The 17,832-nt window shown below is 36.9% G+C and overlaps 1 protein-coding gene across 1 annotated transcript; it reads right to left on the bottom strand.

Annotated features, from left to right (window-relative positions):
• Positions 1-480: 480 nt before the first annotated feature.
• Positions 481-4,420, bottom strand: LOC139736263 (uncharacterized). Its single transcript, XM_071646994.1, has 3 exons — positions 3,877-4,420; positions 2,146-3,043; positions 481-499 (listed from the first exon to the last, which is right to left on the bottom strand). The coding sequence occupies exons 1-3, from the start codon at positions 4,316-4,318 to the stop codon at positions 481-483; spliced, it is 1,359 nt and encodes a 452-aa protein (XP_071503095.1). The 5' UTR covers positions 4,319-4,420.
• Positions 4,421-17,832: the final 13,412 nt, after the last annotated feature.

Here is a 17,832-nt window from a genome sequence, read left to right as displayed (position 1 = left end):
ATCTTGGATACGACCAATCCATGGCGAAGATACCATTGGAGTAGAGGTGTGTACAGTAGAATGTTTTGACCAAACATACTCCCAATTAAGCTACGCCTAGGAGTGTTCATGATGTCATGTTCCTTGGCGTAGGATCCCATCACGTCCCCGATATCTTCTCTAGATATGTCTACATTCTTAAAAATTGGACACATTTCTGAAAAGTGTTCTTTGAGATGATCAGGCACATGGATATCACACTGAACGAACCCAAAGAGAGCACCATGTTGAATAGCAGAGAGAAGATTCTCTTGGGTTAACCCATGACGGTATTTAGGGGGAGGAAACCTTTCCGTGAGAAAAGCGCCTAGTTTTGGATCAGTTTTGCGCATTTCTTTATATTCACACTCCCAGATGGAAATGTATTCGTAACCCAGACTTTGTACGTATCGCCGTTTTTCCTCGGTTTTTTCCAACAGTTCCTCCATAGTTTTTCCCAGTTTAGTGTTCCTTGTACGACCTTTATTGAGATGACAAGAATGCCCATGGAAGTAGCATCCATGAAATTCAAATACTTGTTTGGTTTCGGCACAAAAGCCATCCACGGGAAGCTGGAGATGTCCGATTTTCTTTTCAGAATAATTACCGGCATGTCGAATGGGAATTTGTCGACAAAAACGTTCGTATTCTAACCACTCTTGGGAGATCGGATGCCTATTTTCTGGCTTAAAGTCATTCTCGATACGTCGTCTTACATAGTGGCCTGTTGGCATTCTTTGCATAACTGCGTGTAAATACAACGCATTTGCGTCAAAACCAACTATCTTTTTGCATGGCTTACCCCCACGAATTTTTGTTACGTTACGCTCATGATACCTATGAAAAATGATAGACGGACCTCCCACCAAATTATCACGAAATGTGTAATAGAGATCCTTGTCTTTCTCCGAGATCAAGCTAAAGTGTGCCTCTGGGCTACATTTTATCAGATACTTCATGGTAAGTCCAGGAACTGAAATACCGTCTTTGAACAGATCGATTTTGAGATTCATATAGAACTCACGCATCTTCTCCACAGCTTCAATGAAAGGTGTAACGTCGAGATTATTGTACCATATCAAATAATCTCTCAGGCAAGACATCTTATTTTCTTTCCAGATGCGCTGACAGTATTCATACTGCTCTCTTGAAAAGGAGGTATGCTTGAGATTATCCCTGAAAGCTTCAATAGGGGGAAGTTCAGATTCATTCAGTTTATCGAGGCAATCCACCCAGCCATGAGGAAAGTAACCTTTCCCCTGTTCGCAGTCATACGCCTTTAGAAATGCTGCGTACGAAAATCCAGGGGCAAGAAAATTTGAAATATCTAAGAACTGGAGATGTTGCGACTTCAGAGCCATGTGATTATGGTTTCGCTTTATGACAAAGTCGACCGAATCATACTTCAAAAGTGAAGGATAGAGAAATTGTTTAATGGCATTAATGTCATACCTCCCCGAATTAAACCCAACCACAGGTAGTTCTTCGATGTGATTGACAAATCGTTGCTTTAGTCTCATGAGATGGGTTGCTTTCTTAGGCTTTTCTTTGTTTTTCTTTTGCGAGGTTTCAAATTCTTGTATTTTCAGATCTAATTTTTCTGTGACGTCCTTGTAGAAAGATTGAAGCAACGAATAAGAACTCCGACTAATTTCTAACATATACATCACAGTGTCATCGATTAGTTTTTGTGAGTCTCCATCGGACACTTGACAAAATGGTTCTGTGTATCCGGGAACATTTGAGTTAACGCTTACACTCATCGGAATATGTCTAGAGCTATACTGTAATTTGTCAGTTGGTGTATCATTCAGGTTGTTGCTGTTTTCTATCTTTTCTAGGTAGGACTCCATGTCGAAGGTAGCAAAATAAGGAAAGTATCTGCGCTCTTCTTCAACCAGAATCCCTTCATCAGCCAACTCTTCCCATATTGTCAATGGATTGTGAAATGTAGCTCTTCCCTTAGGGAAAACATGCTTAGTGGCCGTAGAAGTACACATTTTTTCGTGTCGATGGAGTGTCTTACGAGTTTTCCAAAATTTATTGCATGTACGACATTGATAGTTTTGGCAATAACGTTCAATATCGGAGATGTAGCTGAAATGATTTTCGTATAGATTTACATACATAGTATCTGGAAATTTGTCCAGTCCCCGTCGGATGAGTTTAGCGGCTACTGCTACATTATCATTGTCTGCCAGTTTCTTTTCACATTCTGTCACACCTTCATCATCACTACATTGTACTGGTTGTAACTCATACACCATAATATTGATCTTAAAGAACTCTTCCACTTTATTCAAATGACCGAGTCTAACGCCTGAAAACTCTGAGGTGGAAACATGAGGTAGGCCTGTGTACTGTTTCAGCAATTGTTTGGCCTTGGTTTCAAGACCTTCAGACTTTTCCCCCTGAAAGAGAGCTAGGCATCTAAAAAGACATAGGTTATCATTATACACCCGGCCATCCCTTCGGCTACTGACTAACGAAACAATGGCCTGGTTATTCTGTACATAAGCTGGGAGATCTATCCCTTGGCCAATGGGATGATCTGTGAGACAAAATACATAGAACGTCACATTTGTGATATGCTGAACCACCCATTTGGAATTTGGGCGAAGTGTTCGAGCATATTCCAGAACATCTTCTTTCAGAAATGTATCCAGAAACTCTTGAAATGACGATTTGTTAGTAACGAGGGCAGGCTCGTTGAGTACTTTAGTGTTTCTACTGGCATAGAAATACCGACACTCGTTAGTTTCATTGTTACAGAGTACGAAACCGTAAGACGCATTAATCTTGAAAACTGAAGACTGCTGTTCAAACACTTTTTGTGCCTTTTCTCGAAGACTTTCGTTGTTAAGGTTTGGAAGATGAAAGTTGTAAAAGCGATGAACTCTGCCAAACGACTGTCTGTCTTGAATGTCAAGCCAATGTTCCCTGTACACTTGGACGGCGCAGCTTTCAGGGTCGATGTATGGAGGAATGTCGATAATCGGCATCAAGTCAGGCTGTACGCGACGTCCTGAAAATGGGGTGCATTGATTTATGCATAATAAATCATCATTTGTTGCACTAATATAATCAAAAGCCTATTTGCTCGGCTAACTAGAAAATGTATCGCAGTATTATTCTTGAAATCAACAACCAAATGATACAAATGAATTGTAGGTCGGTCTATATTTTGTTACATGACAATTGAGTTTTTTCTTTTCTTTTCTTTTTTTCTTTTTACAAACAAAGAAGCAAACAAATTTTGAGTTAATCTAGGCCTTCCACTGTATATATGACTATTTGACGTTTGTTGTATATTTGATTAAACTTGGATATATCCTCGCAAAAAAAAAAAAAAATCGAGCAGTTGGAAACCATGTAAAGCAAATTCATTACATAAAGACAACAATGCAGAATGGTCACACGCTTATTTGCATAGTGCGATGTCTCGTACTGGTCATTACGCTACTAAGAAGTTTGTGCTTCCTCTTGTTCTTCATTATAAATCAAGGAAGAACTGACAAGATTTTGTAAGAAACAACTAACTCATTATTTTTGCTGTGTACAAGTGTGTAGATATCGAGATAGATAATGTATCTATAATTTTCACCCATCTTTACAATGATATATGCAGTAGGGGCTGTTCTTTTTTAGTCTAGCATTTTCTTTTTTTTTATTATTCTTAAGTGCATACTACTGCCTAAAACATCTACACAAACTGATAACCATTTGATATTCAGTTCAAGCATTTTGATTATCCCACAAATTGGTAGCCATTATCTTCACAGTTGTAATCAATCACGACATATAAAATGTATTATACTAAATTATAAATTCTAATAAAGTTGTTGTTTATGTACTTACTCTTTGCTTGGTTTCCTTGTTGTTCAGGTGTTCGCTTTTTGGATGCTTTTGGAAGAGTCCGGTGTTGATGGGAATCCAGATGTTTCATAAATTTCTCACGTTGGTAATATGTCCGTCCACATGTATGACACAAATAGCTATCTCTCTGGCGATGTGTTTTCACGTGTTCATCAAGATGCTTCTGTTCTATGAATTGTGCATCACACTGTGAGCAAGTTAGACGCCCGTCTTCACCATCCGTTTTCACGTTATTCGGATTTTGGTGGGTTTTCATGTGTCGTTTGAGACTATCGGGCCGACTGAAAGCTTTTCCACACAAATCACACACATGCAATACTCTCTGTTCTTGATGAAATACACGATGGTGGCGCAACAAATTCTTTTTCTCCGTGAAATTTGCGCTGCAAAACTCGCAGCTAAATTTCCGACAGACGTCTTCCATGGTGGCTTTAGTATTTTGTCTCTGTAAGAATACAGGCAAGTGTAATCAACAAAGATGGCACAAAATGGGTATATAAACACGTTTCTTTCTTGAACTCTTAGAGGTCCGTGCTCCACAAATGCCAAAGGCTGAATGAACCTGAACCCGAGTAAAGGAGGGTTTTAACTCCCGCCCCATATCAGGCGAAGCGGTCATTTCCTACGGTTACGTAATAATATTATCACGCTCGAATGATTCCTGGCAACTGCACACAGATCTGCCATAGCACATAGCATATAGTTTAACATGCAATTCCAGACACTCACCTCCATTACTGCACAAGCTTGTACATGGCCAAACAAGATACGGTGTAGACAGTATAAAAAGTACTGGTAGTCTTGCTCACGTATGATATTCATGTCCACTTTACTTGATAGCATCATGCACACTCAAGTATACCGTAAGATGTGAATGCACTAAACTTTTCCACAACATACGAGCTTCAACAGTCCTGCGTTTTAAGACTATCAAATTAATGTAAAGCTTAATGTACAAAAATTATTAAAGTGAAGCACTAATAAATGCTAAATTAAAAGCAGGTTCGAAAAAAAAATGTTGGTCGGTCAACAAAGAAGCCTTTTCTAAATCGTTAAGGCCTTATTTCTTATGTATACATGTAACAGAAGTGTAGTTAAGGTGATTTTTTTTGTTTATGTCATTGATCTGTAATTGTGTGAATCATGTTACTACAAATGCATTTGTTGTTTTATTTTGTGTATATACAGGGGCGCCATTGTAAAGCAGTTAGCAAACTGAATGTGTCTACCCTGTCTTATTCTTAAAAGAAAACATGAATAACAATAATAAAAAATGATAATAACAAGCTCAGACGTGCTGAGCAAAAAAACAAGAACAACGAAAAAAAAAAGTTTGCGAAATTCAAAAGAAAAAAAAAACAATTCAAGGATAAATGACCACAACACCACACATTTTATAACGATTTCAATAACTAAAAACAACAAAATACGAATGAATGCGAGAAATATAAATTAATTCTAATTCGACTCGTGAACAAGATTATACTCATCAATATTACGATGTCTATAGGATATCCGTTAGATCAAACTAAGAAAAAAAAAGCTATCGGATATCTTACTCTCTTTTTATTGTTGTTTGTTTATTGGTATTTATTTGTTCGTTACTTTAAATTGTCTCGAAACAGCATACTGCGCCAAAGATTCTACAAACATCGACCAACATCATCACTCAGCAACTATCGCAGCAACAAAAATGCGCCAATCCAATATGCTTTATAGGGAAACAGGATGAGACCGACCTATCCAGTGTCGTGATATATATTATTTAAACCTACTCCAAAGTAGAAAGTAGCGGTCATCTGTCATCTATTCACTACAAATTCAGCGTGCTACGATACAATGAACAATTTTTTCTTTAGCTGGGATTTCTTTCTTTTTGATATTCAAATTCATTGGAAAATTCAATTTCATCTTCGTGTTGAAATTGCTCACCTAGAATGTCTGAGGGTAATGCAGGCGATACGCTCCACAACCACAAAAGGCCGAACTCGAGTAAGGGGAGTTAAAATTCACCGCCCCACTTCAAGGAAAGCGGTCATTCTACGGTTACGTAATACCATAACGCGTAAATGATTTCTGGCCCCGGCTTCCTGTGAATATCTGCGGGTAATGCAAGCGAATATGCTCAAAAACAATGTAAAGGCCGAATGAACCTGAACTGGAGGGAAGGAAGGATAAATTTCCCTCACCACTCCATAGAGACCAGTCATTCCCTACTGGTTACATAATACCATCGACTTTTCTGGCCACTGTACCAAAGATACACTGTACCACTGCGTTTATTATGCACATGCACTTTCAAACCTTCGCCTCCATGGTTGCACAAGCTCGCACGATCAAAGGTTGATCAAAACACGCATCATTATCAAAAAATACTGGTAGTCTAGTTCACGTATGGTGGTCGCGTTCAATTTAGTTAATATGTGATTGTCACGCATAATCGAGTGAAATACTCAATAAAGCATGGATTCATATTCAACAGCATATTATATACGAACTATGGTTGAAATAGTGTACGATTCAAGTGATGCATTGACGTATTGTGAAGAAGAAAGAAACTCTGGGTCCATTTGTATAGATACTTGATTTGTAAGTTGAATAGCTATACATATTGCGTATACATAATAAATTAATTGATGCTGTTAATTTTGTTTTTCTTTCTTCCTTTTTTTTCTTTCTTTCTTCATGTGTATTATGTAGGTCGAATCTAACGCAATAGATTCGAGTCATTTAAAATTTCCTAGTATTTTGCTATTCATTGAGGCTATACATCATGATCCGTTACGCCCTCAAAATGTTGTTAGGTATGTAGTATATCCTATCCGTTGTGCCATATGAACGATCGATAATAAAGATCACTTTGCTTCATGATACTTCATACGAGGCTCCAGGCAAAAACTTCATGGATTGCAGGTTACATGTACTTTCACGAAAAAATAAAAACAAAAACAAAAACAAAAACAAAAAACAAAACAAGAAAAAAAAAAGAAAAAAAATAATAAAAAGATTGTCACTACAGCACATACATGTATATTCATGCACACAGCTCCACATACGCCCACCCTTTCTCAAAAACAACAGTAGCAACAACGACAAAATGTAAGGCTCCACATCTCATAGTCAAAGCGCTTGCAAAGGCCCCACCCTCATCTTCCTGAAAAGAAAAAAGACAACAGCAAATGTACTGCTCCACATATCTGGTAGCTTAATTGTAGAGGCTCCATCCACCCTCACCTTTCTACATTTAATACAGTAACAAACGTGGCGCTCCACATCTCCCATAGCTTGTAAAGGCTCTACCCTCACCTTCCTAATAAAAGACAATAACAACAAATATAGCGCTCCACATTTATCAGAGCTTGTAAAGACACTTACCCTCCTAAATTAAAAAAAAAAAAAATGACAACACTAATAACGATAATATAGTGCTCACATCTCATGTGATAGCCGCAGCGCTTGTTATGGCTCCACGCTCACCTTTCTAATATCAAAGGAAAGATAACAACAACAACAACAACAACCACAGATGTAACCCTCCACATCTTATGGTCGCATCGCTCGCCAAGGCTCCATGCCACAAGTATTCAGATTCGTGATACGCTAATTTGCATATTATTTACGAATACAGCATCGGCGATACTACGGTTTCATGCATATTCGTAAGGCTCCACAGCTATTAAGAACTCTCATCCTTCCTTTTAGAACAAAATAATCGTAACGCTCCACAGCGCATTGTGACAGCGCTAAAGGCTCCGCACATACCTTCCTAAAACAAGCAAAGAAACAAACAAACTAAAAGTAAGTGCAGCGCTGAGTCCACATCTGATAGTCACATCGCTTGTCAAGGATTGATGTTCATGGAAAGCTAATTTGCATATTCACTGATAAATCATCACTACGACCTAATGCATACACATCAGGCTCCACAGCTAGAACTCTCACCTTTCCTCTAAGAAACGAAAATAAATGTAGCGCTCCACATGTCATAGTCACAACACTCAAGGCTCTACGCCAAACTTTCTAAACAAGCAAATAAATAAACACACAAACAAAAAGTAAGTGTAGTGCTCCACATCGTCACCGCGCTTGTCAAGGCTCCACGAACGATAGATTTGCGTTCATGGAAAGCTAATTTGCATATTCACTGACAATCATCGGCGATATTACGGCCTCATGCATATGCATCAGGCTCCACAGCTAGAACTCTCACCCTCCCTCTAAGAAACGAAATAGATGTTACGCTCCACATGTCATATGTCACAACCCTGAAGGCTCCACACTCACTTTCCTTTAAAAAGTCAACAATAACAATAATAACAGCAAAGGTAGCGCTCCACATATCATGGTCGTATCGCTTGCCGAGACTCCACACAACCAACCTTCACGCTGATTTACATATTCGCAAATAAATCGAGACTTAACCTCAAGCACATTCTTTAGGCTCCTCACAACGCTCGCCTTTCCTCAAAAAAACAAACGAACAAAACATAGCTTGCCATACGCAAGGCTCCACGCTTACATTTACGTTCGTGGCAAGCTGATTTACATCGTCCAGAATTCATCGTCGCGACATCAGCAACCTCGTACATATTCACAGTCCTGACAGCTCCACAACACCGTCAAGCTTTCATAATCTTATCTAAAGGATGGGCTCATTTCCCCCTTATTAACGCTATCTAATCCTACCAGCAAATAATGACATCATACATATTCATGTATGATTGTATCTCATGCATATCTATCGTATGACGTCATCATCTCATGCATATTTATCATGTGGAGCCAAGGTGGAGCTCCACCGGCTCCACCGGCTCCACCGGCTCCACCGGCTCCACCGGCTCCACCGGCTCCACCGGCTCCACCGTGGTGCTGAGGGGAACATATATATACTACTCTCACCCATCCCCCACCCCCATTCCCCGATTTTTGATGTTGATTATATTATATTGTTTCTAATTTCTTAGTATGTAGGGTTTTTTTTTCCTAGTTAAATTGTATAGCTTATGCCATTCTGGCTTTTTAATGTAATTTCAGTTGTATATTATTGATTGATTTGTTGTTTGTACTGATGGCATGTTTTGTATTTTGGTTGGACCCCTGTGAAAACCAGCTTTTAGCTGACCAGGGCAATCCAACCCATGAGTGGAGAATGAATAAATAAATGAATAAATAAATAAAAATAAATAAATCACATGTTCACCTAAAATGTGTAAGTGTCCATGTCAGTTCATGTTGTTTTCAAAGACGAAGGGCTCTAGGAGCAAACCGTTTCCACAAAGTCCATCCCAGACTTTCAGCTTTCCACAAAAAAAAAGGAGAATTGAAAAGGATTTTTGCTGGTCTTATATGAAACTTTGTCCCAAGTCCAATTTGACCCATTTTCCAAAAAGAATGATTACTCAGCCATCCATGACCGTGTAAGAATAAAAAAGATATCACTGGAAAGAGGAGATATGTGGCTTTAAGATGTTGCTATTTATTTACTTTGGTGTAACGTCAACACAATCTTCACAAATTCGAAATTTATTCTTGTTGCGTTTTTGTTTTGATACGCACTGGATATACCATTGGTGGATCAAAAGTGGTTTTCGAAACAACTGACATACGCATAGACTTTCAAAGTGAAAAAGAAAGTAAGTACAGACTAATGACGGCGTTTAAAATAATTAGACGCAATGCCGAAGATCCGTACAGGCCTACGTAAAAAAAAAAGATCGCAGCAGTGTACCATTACACCAACACATTCCAAACGCTATACAGTACTCGATTGCATTAATTTAGGCTTATGTCAGCTTGTCAGATTTACCATTTACATATAAAAAAAAACTTCACGGCATAGTTGCTAGTGTTGCCAGAGAAATAAGTCTCAGTCATTGTTTAAATGATATTGAAACTAAATTATGGGATCATTGATGCATAATTTACACCCGGTCCATTGACACACCTCGTTGATTTTTTTTTTTTTTTTGTTCTAAACTCGCATAGAATTTCACGTATGTGTGTGTGTGTGTGTGTGTGTGTGCGTGTGTGTGTGTGTGTGTGTGTGTGTAAACGTGTGTGTGTACTTTTGTGTAATACTTGTGATTGTAGATGATCACCAGAATCCCAACATGCTATCGATCTTCTGTATGCCTGACTTACGATGAGGAAAAGCATCGACAAGTATTCTTCACGTCCGTTTACTGTAATCACTGTCAACCCAATTGATTTCGTTGTTAAACTACTTTGTATGATAAGGTCACTGTTAGCGCGTTCCTACTTGATGGTAAAGCAGCTAGTACCTCCTTGGTAAAACATAATCCTGTACCACACTGATTTGCACTGCAAAATCGGGCAAAACTGTCCAGTTGTCAAAAACATCCCTATTGTGTGTGTTGTTTTTTTCTTTTTAGATTTCAGCCCGACAGAACATCGAACATGGTGATGATAATTAATATCACTGTTTTACAAGATCATGTGGCGACATTCGAAACAATTACAGAACATGAACTACCACACTTTATCGCTTTCTTCCTTTTTTTTTTACAATAAACATCCGTATTAAGATGAAACGGACGGTTAAGACGGTTAAAATGAACTCTGCTTTGAGAAGATATTGTAAAGACATTTCTTTGCAACGATATTATGATGAAAATACACTGTATAACCTTTTTGTGACGATTACCGGAATGCCAAGCGCGCCAAGAGATGACCAAAAACCACGGTTGTACCCTTATCAGAGCTGTTTGTAATGCTGATGAGGGCCTTCATTTTATAGTGATTAGTGATTATTCGTTGAGTAATCCAGGGAATTGCGGCGGTGACATTATCTTTTGATATATATATATATGTATATTTTTGTTTCAAAACAATATTTTATTTCGATTTCATCATCCATCATTGATTACAATTCAGTATTTAGTTGTGTTGCTTGCTGCGTGACACTTCAGACATATATCAAAATATTACAAATTTCTGATTGTTCTACTATACAATACACAGTAACTACTTCACAAATATAATCATACCCGCAAAAATTATAAGATCAATTTTTGATAATGCCGAATGGGTCAGCACAACCAAAATGTATGTACAGTACACACTACAAAATATACCCATTGACTTCGTCCGTATACTCGTCACAGCAGTTATTATGAGATAATGAAATCAATATTGTTAAGGGGTCAAACAAAAAGTCTGCTTACCTATGTATCAGGGGTCAACAAAAAGCCTACATAGTCATTACCTATGTACACACATACATATACAAAAAACTTTACAAATCATGATCAATGTCTGTACATATTTAACCCTATAAACATTACCCCATCATTGCTCACCCGTATACCTCATCAACACGTCCCCCTCGAAATTATAGGCATACTCCAGGTATACCTCACTCCAGCACAGATATACACACATATTTGCGCGCGCCCACACACACACACACACACGCCCACAAACACCAAAACTGTTCACCAAACACTCTACAACAAAAGCACAAAAGGTAGCAAAAGATGTGGAGTCAGTATCACCGTGTCATTAATTGATGCCATTTCCTGCTGTGCAAGGCCAGCGTACCTCGTTTCATTGCTAATTTCCTTTCTTCTTCTCGACTTTCTAACATTCTTTCTCAAATTTCTCTTATCAAAGGGGGCCTGCTCTTTTCCTTCGAAAATACAAATATCATCCATTTTATCAATAATATCAAATGGTTTATAAGTTGTCCTTTTCCAATATCCTGAGTTTTAATACCAACATGAGCAGATTGCCAATCTAACTTTTGCATCTGGGGTAAAGCAAAAACTTCACTACACAATTTCCAAATCTGATTAACTTTCCTACAATTAAAAAAAAAATGTTCATAAGTCTCAACCTCAGAATAACAAAATGTACATTGGTTATCTCCTACAAAACCAAAAGAAAATAACTTAGCTTTTGTACATATTAAACCATACAACATTTTATATTGAAATTCACGCAGCTTACAATCAAGAGTAGACTTCCGAGGCCTTAGAAAAATCGATCTAATATCTATTTCCTCGAAATTATATAAACCAACTAAATTATTATATGCTGATGATGTTTCAATTCCATCCCTCATCAATGCTTTATAAACAAGTTTTGACGTTATATCCTGTATATGATATATTTTATTCTGCAAATATAATTCAATTTTCAGTTGAGTTCGTCCATATTCATTTCTCGTTTTAATGTACCCTTCCATGATGACGGTAAAGCTAAAAATATTTCAAACATTTTTCCAATCATTTCTTCACTAAATCCTAATCTTAAAAACTCCCTTCTCTCTTTAAAGTCCCCATTTACATCTACCAATTTATAATGATGAACTTTATATACATTCCTAAGAAATAACTCTTTATCAAATGTGACCGTGCACCTCAAAACGAACATAAAGTCGCACACACTGATTTTTCGTGAGGACTGAAAATAAGTGAAATGGGTCAACCTAGCCGAACTTGACTACTTCATATTTTCTGAAAGAGCGGGTCTTCTTTTACTTTAAGCTAAAATTTGGTATCATAAAACGGGCAGGAAAGTGTGTGTTTTTTAGCAGTTTATCTCGAACATTTTGGTAGAATAGTGTGATTAGGTGTGTCTTTAGAATCCCTTTTTCATTTCTGAAAAACCTTGTCCGCACTCTTCACTTTCAACTCTAATAACTCTTGAAAGGATAGTGCTACTGCTTTGAAAGTTGGCATTAATTATGGACAGAATATGTTAATGAGGCATATTTAATTTCAGTTTAATCTGATAATCTCTTCATTGTTGTTACTCTGGTGGTTTACTTCCTGTTTTTTGTCCCATTCATCGAACAGCCAGCACGGTTTGGTAAAGATTAAGCGCTCGAATAGACACTGTACTTCAGAGCCTCTTTTCTCTGTTCACAGTTTTCCTGAGTTTGTGCTTTCTTTCCAATATTTAGATAGGTTAGGAGAGTCCATTTGATTTGAGTTATACACCATTCTAAAGCTTAAAGTCTGCTCTTTCAGAATATGGTCTTAACTAAAAATTCATGTCTGGCGACATTTTGTTTGTTTTGAGGTGCAGGGTCACAAATATTGTATGTCCATCAATCAAAATAAATTTATTATCAACTAGATATATCGCTACGGCGACTGATATGCCTCCGCCATAATGCATGGTTCTCCTAATAGGTCTATAGTACAATGTCTTGACAACGTGTGATGACAGTTTCAAACAATTGGCAAAATATTAAAATGACAGGTTTGACACAAATGTGCTGAATGTTCACTTTCCTAGAACTAGGTTCAATTGGATGAATGATTAAAATGTCAGAGTGCAGGTATTTGGGGAACTGATGATTTTTACTTGACATTTGACCCTTTTATAAGTTTAAGCATTGAGTTATTTTTCAAGGTATTGAGAAAAAGTATGATTTCAGTATCAAATGGGAAAATAGCATTATCTAAACCTGGCCTTTGACCTTTGACCTCACAGTTCCAAAGAGAATCACTGTTAGGTTGAACATGTATAGATATGTAAGTTTCATGATGATACCATGAGTTACTTTTGATATATGGAGGAAAAAGTGCAATTCAGCACTTTCACTTGACCTTTGACCTTTTGACCTTTGACCTTTTGGCAAGAAACTTCCCACAGAATATATATTGGGTAATACATGTATACATCAAGTTAAAAAAAAAACCTTCATTCATTGCATAAATATAAGGAAAGTAGTGATATTTTGAGGAGTTGACCTTGACCTTTGACCCCCCTGACCTTTGACCCATGACCACCAATTTCCCTAGATAATCACTGCCCATCGGTACAAGCATATATACTAAGTTCCATGAAGATACCTTGAACCATTTGTGAGATATGGAGAAAAACATGAAATTTCAATTTTTTTCACAAAATATTCTGTGACCTTTGACCTTTGACCCTGTGACCCTAAAATCCACACAAAGTATTATCCCCCAAGGATATACCCTCATACCAAGTTTGATGTAAAACCACCGCACGGTTCTTGAGATATCGACAAAAACAAAACGGGACGGACGGACGTACGGACGGACGGACGGACGGACGGACGGACGGACGGACGGACGGACGGACGGACGGACGGACGGACGACGGACGACCCGAAAACATAATGCCTCCGGCCACTTCGTTGCGGAGGCATAAAAATTACCTCATTCCTTTTTTAATCCTCTTTCAGAATCAAACTTCTACTTCCCATCCAAACCTGCAACATAATAATTATTATCATTATAAGATTCTGGTAAAGTTAGCCTCAACAACCCTAAGATCGCCTTACTATAAAAAATCAAAATACCTCCCACCGATTTAGTGAAAAACTTACAGCATAACTCCCACTTCTTATTATGATCCCCAGAAATCAAACGCTTAATCCACATAATTCTTTTTGCTTTAACAAACACTCGAAAATTAATGAACTTTAATCATCCCCTATCATAATCCAAATACAAAATATTCCTTTTGATTTTATCTCTACCCCTCCAAATAAAATCAAACACCACCTTATCTAACTCCTCGAATACCCAATCAGGTGTTACCATGAGTGAAGAGATATAAATCAACTTTGGTAAAACAAAAATCTTTACTAATTGAACTTTCCCCATCAGCGTTAAATCTCTCTGTTTCCACCATGATAATAATCTCTTTATCTTACTCAAAATCTCCTTATAATAATAACTTCTTCAACATCAGGGTTCAAAGAAATATATATTCCTAACATTTTTACCACATGTTCTACTCTACCAAAAGGCAACACACAATCCTCCCTCGGAATACCTAATAACAACACATACGTTTTATCATTATTATTAACTTTTAAACCCGAAATTTGATAAAATACATCAAATAATATTTTAACCTCCTCAACAGAATATCGATCCTGAAGAAATAAAGTAACATCATCAGCATACAGAATTTGTTTAATTTCAACATTATCAACCATTAACGCATGAATATTAGAATTCTTCCTCATTGCCTGTGCCAAAATTTCAATACACATAATGAATAAATACGGAGATAAAGGATCTCCATGCCTTACCCCCTTCTGTATTGGGAAATAACCAGTAGACTCCTTACCATTTATAACACAACTACAGCTATTCAAATACAGTATTTCAACCCAATTACATAACATTGATCCAAAACCAAATATATTCAAAACTTTCTGCAAAAATGTATGACAAATCGAATCAAAAGCTTTCTCAAAATCAATAGCAAACATATAACCAGGTAAACCACAGCTGGATGTATAAAAGATCATATCATCAATCAATCGAATAGCCTCTCCAATATTTCTTCCTTCTATATATCCAACTTCATCAACATTAATTACAGTGTATTTCATGCAAAACATGCTTAATACGGTTTGACAAAACTTTCGCAAGTATCTTATAATCTACATTCAATAATGAAATAGGTCTGTAATTCTTTATATATAAAGGATCTTTTCCTTCCTTATGAATCAAAGTAATTACACCTTGTTTTTGAGAAGCAGACAATTCTCTTCTGTTATATGCCTCATTAAAACTGTCCAACACCATATCCCCTATCACTGACCAGAATGTAATATAAATTTCTACACTTAATCCATCATTTCCTGGAGATTTATTTAACTTCATCTGATTCAAAATAATTTCACATTCTCTTTTAGAAATATACCCCTCACAAGATTGAATAGAATCTCTCCTTAATGTTGGCAAATCTTGAAAAAAATATCTACTCTCACCAGATATAAAATCAAAATTCTCAGAATAAAGGTTACTATAAAACCTTTTTATTTCTCTAATTATTTCCTTAGAATCACAAACTACCTCATCATTAACCCATACACTTTTAACAATCATTTTCCTCTTGTTCAATTCCATTAACTGTTTAAAATAAGATGAGTCACCTTCTCCACCTTCATACCACGAAGCCCTTGAACGAAATTTTATCCCTTCATTCACGTAATCATAACATTTTTTCAACTCTTTCTTTTTATCTTCCAACAACGTAATTCTATCACTATCTAATCTCAAAAATACATCATTTTCTAATAACTCAATTTCTTCCTCAATTCTCTGAATTTTTTTCTTACGTTGTTTGGCCAAATTTATAGAATATTTGCTAGTAAAATTACGAATTTTCATTTTCAAAAAATCCCACAAAACGCTTTTATCTTCTATTTCATTCCGAAGTTCTCCCAATATCTTTATTATTTCATCTTTCATTTTACTGACATATTCACTATCTTTACACAAACTGTTATTAAATTTCCAAAATGACGCCTTAAAACACCTATCATTTTCCTTATCATCATTAGGTTTATTCAAAAGTTGCAAAAAAAAATTGCTGAATGATCTGGCGCGATAGAAGTTAATATCTTGCATTCCTTTACAATGTCATGCAACTCACTCGAAATAAACCAATAATCAAGTCTACTTTGCATAAACGGAAATATCTGTCGATAAGTATATTGTCCATCTAAATTATGGGTGACCCTCCATATGTCTATCATTCCTCTAGAAAATTATCAAAACACTGATCAAAATTTGTATGCTTCTTTACCATTGCTCTCCCTTTATAATCTAATTCAAAATTTCGTATCAAATTAAAATCTCCACCAATAATAATCAAATTTCCTTTATCAACAAAAGGATGCAAAATCTTTTCAACTTCAGACAGAAAGTCTCTCCTCTCTGTTTCTTTACCCCTCACTGGAAAATATACATTTACAATAACAATTTCCATACCTTGTAAAACACATTTCATCAAAATATATCTACCTTCTTGATCTGTATCCACATATAAAACATTCAATTTTAAATTTGCATTAACCAACAACCAAACACCTTTACTATGTGGTGTACCATGACTAAAATAGGACACTCCATCCCACTCCTCTCTCCACTTTTTTTCAACTTCAGGAGAGCTATACGTCTCTTGTAATAACACAACCTCTGCTTGTTTATACGTACACCAGTTAATAATGTTCTTTCTTTTCCTTGCATCCCTAATAACTTTCACATTCAACGAAAGGAAATTACAACGAATATCTAAATCATCCTAAGCCATAGTTACAGACGAGTACCGCCAGAACAAGCACAGTTAATTCACCTGACTCCGAGATACATCCACAGTTACCATCTGCACACATACAAACACACTGCTTATACACACACTCACTCACACCGATTACACTCACAATTACACTTACACTCGTGGAGTCCTGAAGGACGTCCATGTACACTTCCATAACCAACGAAACGAGTCCCCCCCCCCCCCCCACCTCCCACTGCATTGCACTAACAAAGAATGGACGCAGGCAATGATTCCCCTATACCTATACAACTGCATAACACTTGATCAGCATCTGAAGGAAGAAGAAAGAAGTAAGATGACGAAGAATAATCAAGAAGAAGAAAAAATAAAACTAACACCCGACCTATACGGCTTGACCTTGTATTGTTCCTCTCTTTGGTGCCCCTGGGATATGGCTAACGAAGTTGTAATACCTCCGAGACCAAATCGGACTGTGCATAGCTGTGACAAAGAAGACAGCTTGAGAGGGATACGCCCTGTTTAATATACAATCTACTAAAAAACACCACAGTTTTTAGGGGAAAAGAATTGTAATCTAGTATCTTCTGTTCTCTTAAACGAAGGAACATTTCTGTCGACCAGACAGGAGTCATTATCAGACTACCAAACAAATTAAACTAGGACATGACAAAAAGAAAAGAAGGAAGAGAGAAAAAAAATCGGGACATAACAAAAAGAAACAAAAGGTACGAAAAAGAACTGAGAAGCCATAAATTGACCACCTGTCATCCCATTTACTGCACTATGCAGAACGATCTATCTGTGTCTATACTCATTATCGGCGCTTGAGGGCGACAAACATGCTAAACTGATTACCAATAAGAGGGGTCACTGACTAACATATGATACAAAAGG

The sequence above is a fragment of the Diadema antillarum genome, unplaced genomic scaffold (assembly GCF_040938485.1).
Source record: "Diadema antillarum isolate AM-2024a unplaced genomic scaffold, OU_Dant_1.0 seq00000635_RagTag, whole genome shotgun sequence".
Lineage (NCBI taxonomy): Eukaryota > Metazoa > Echinodermata > Echinoidea > Diadematoida > Diadematidae > Diadema > Diadema antillarum.
The sequence above is the reverse complement of the archived record's forward strand: the minus strand, read 5'-3'. Positions and strand labels throughout refer to the sequence as shown.

What these genes read in the sequence shown, in the direction of transcription:
- LOC139736263 (XM_071646994.1), bottom strand. Translation starts at nt 4,318, where the DNA reads ATGGAAGACGTCTGTCGGAAATTTAGCTGCGAGTTTTGCAGCGCAAAT. An exon ending in ACAAGGAAACCAAGCAAAGA is followed by an intron (nt 3,044 to 3,876) that starts GTAAGTACATAA and finishes CCCCATTTTCAG; the next exon opens with GACGTCGCGTACAGCCTGAC.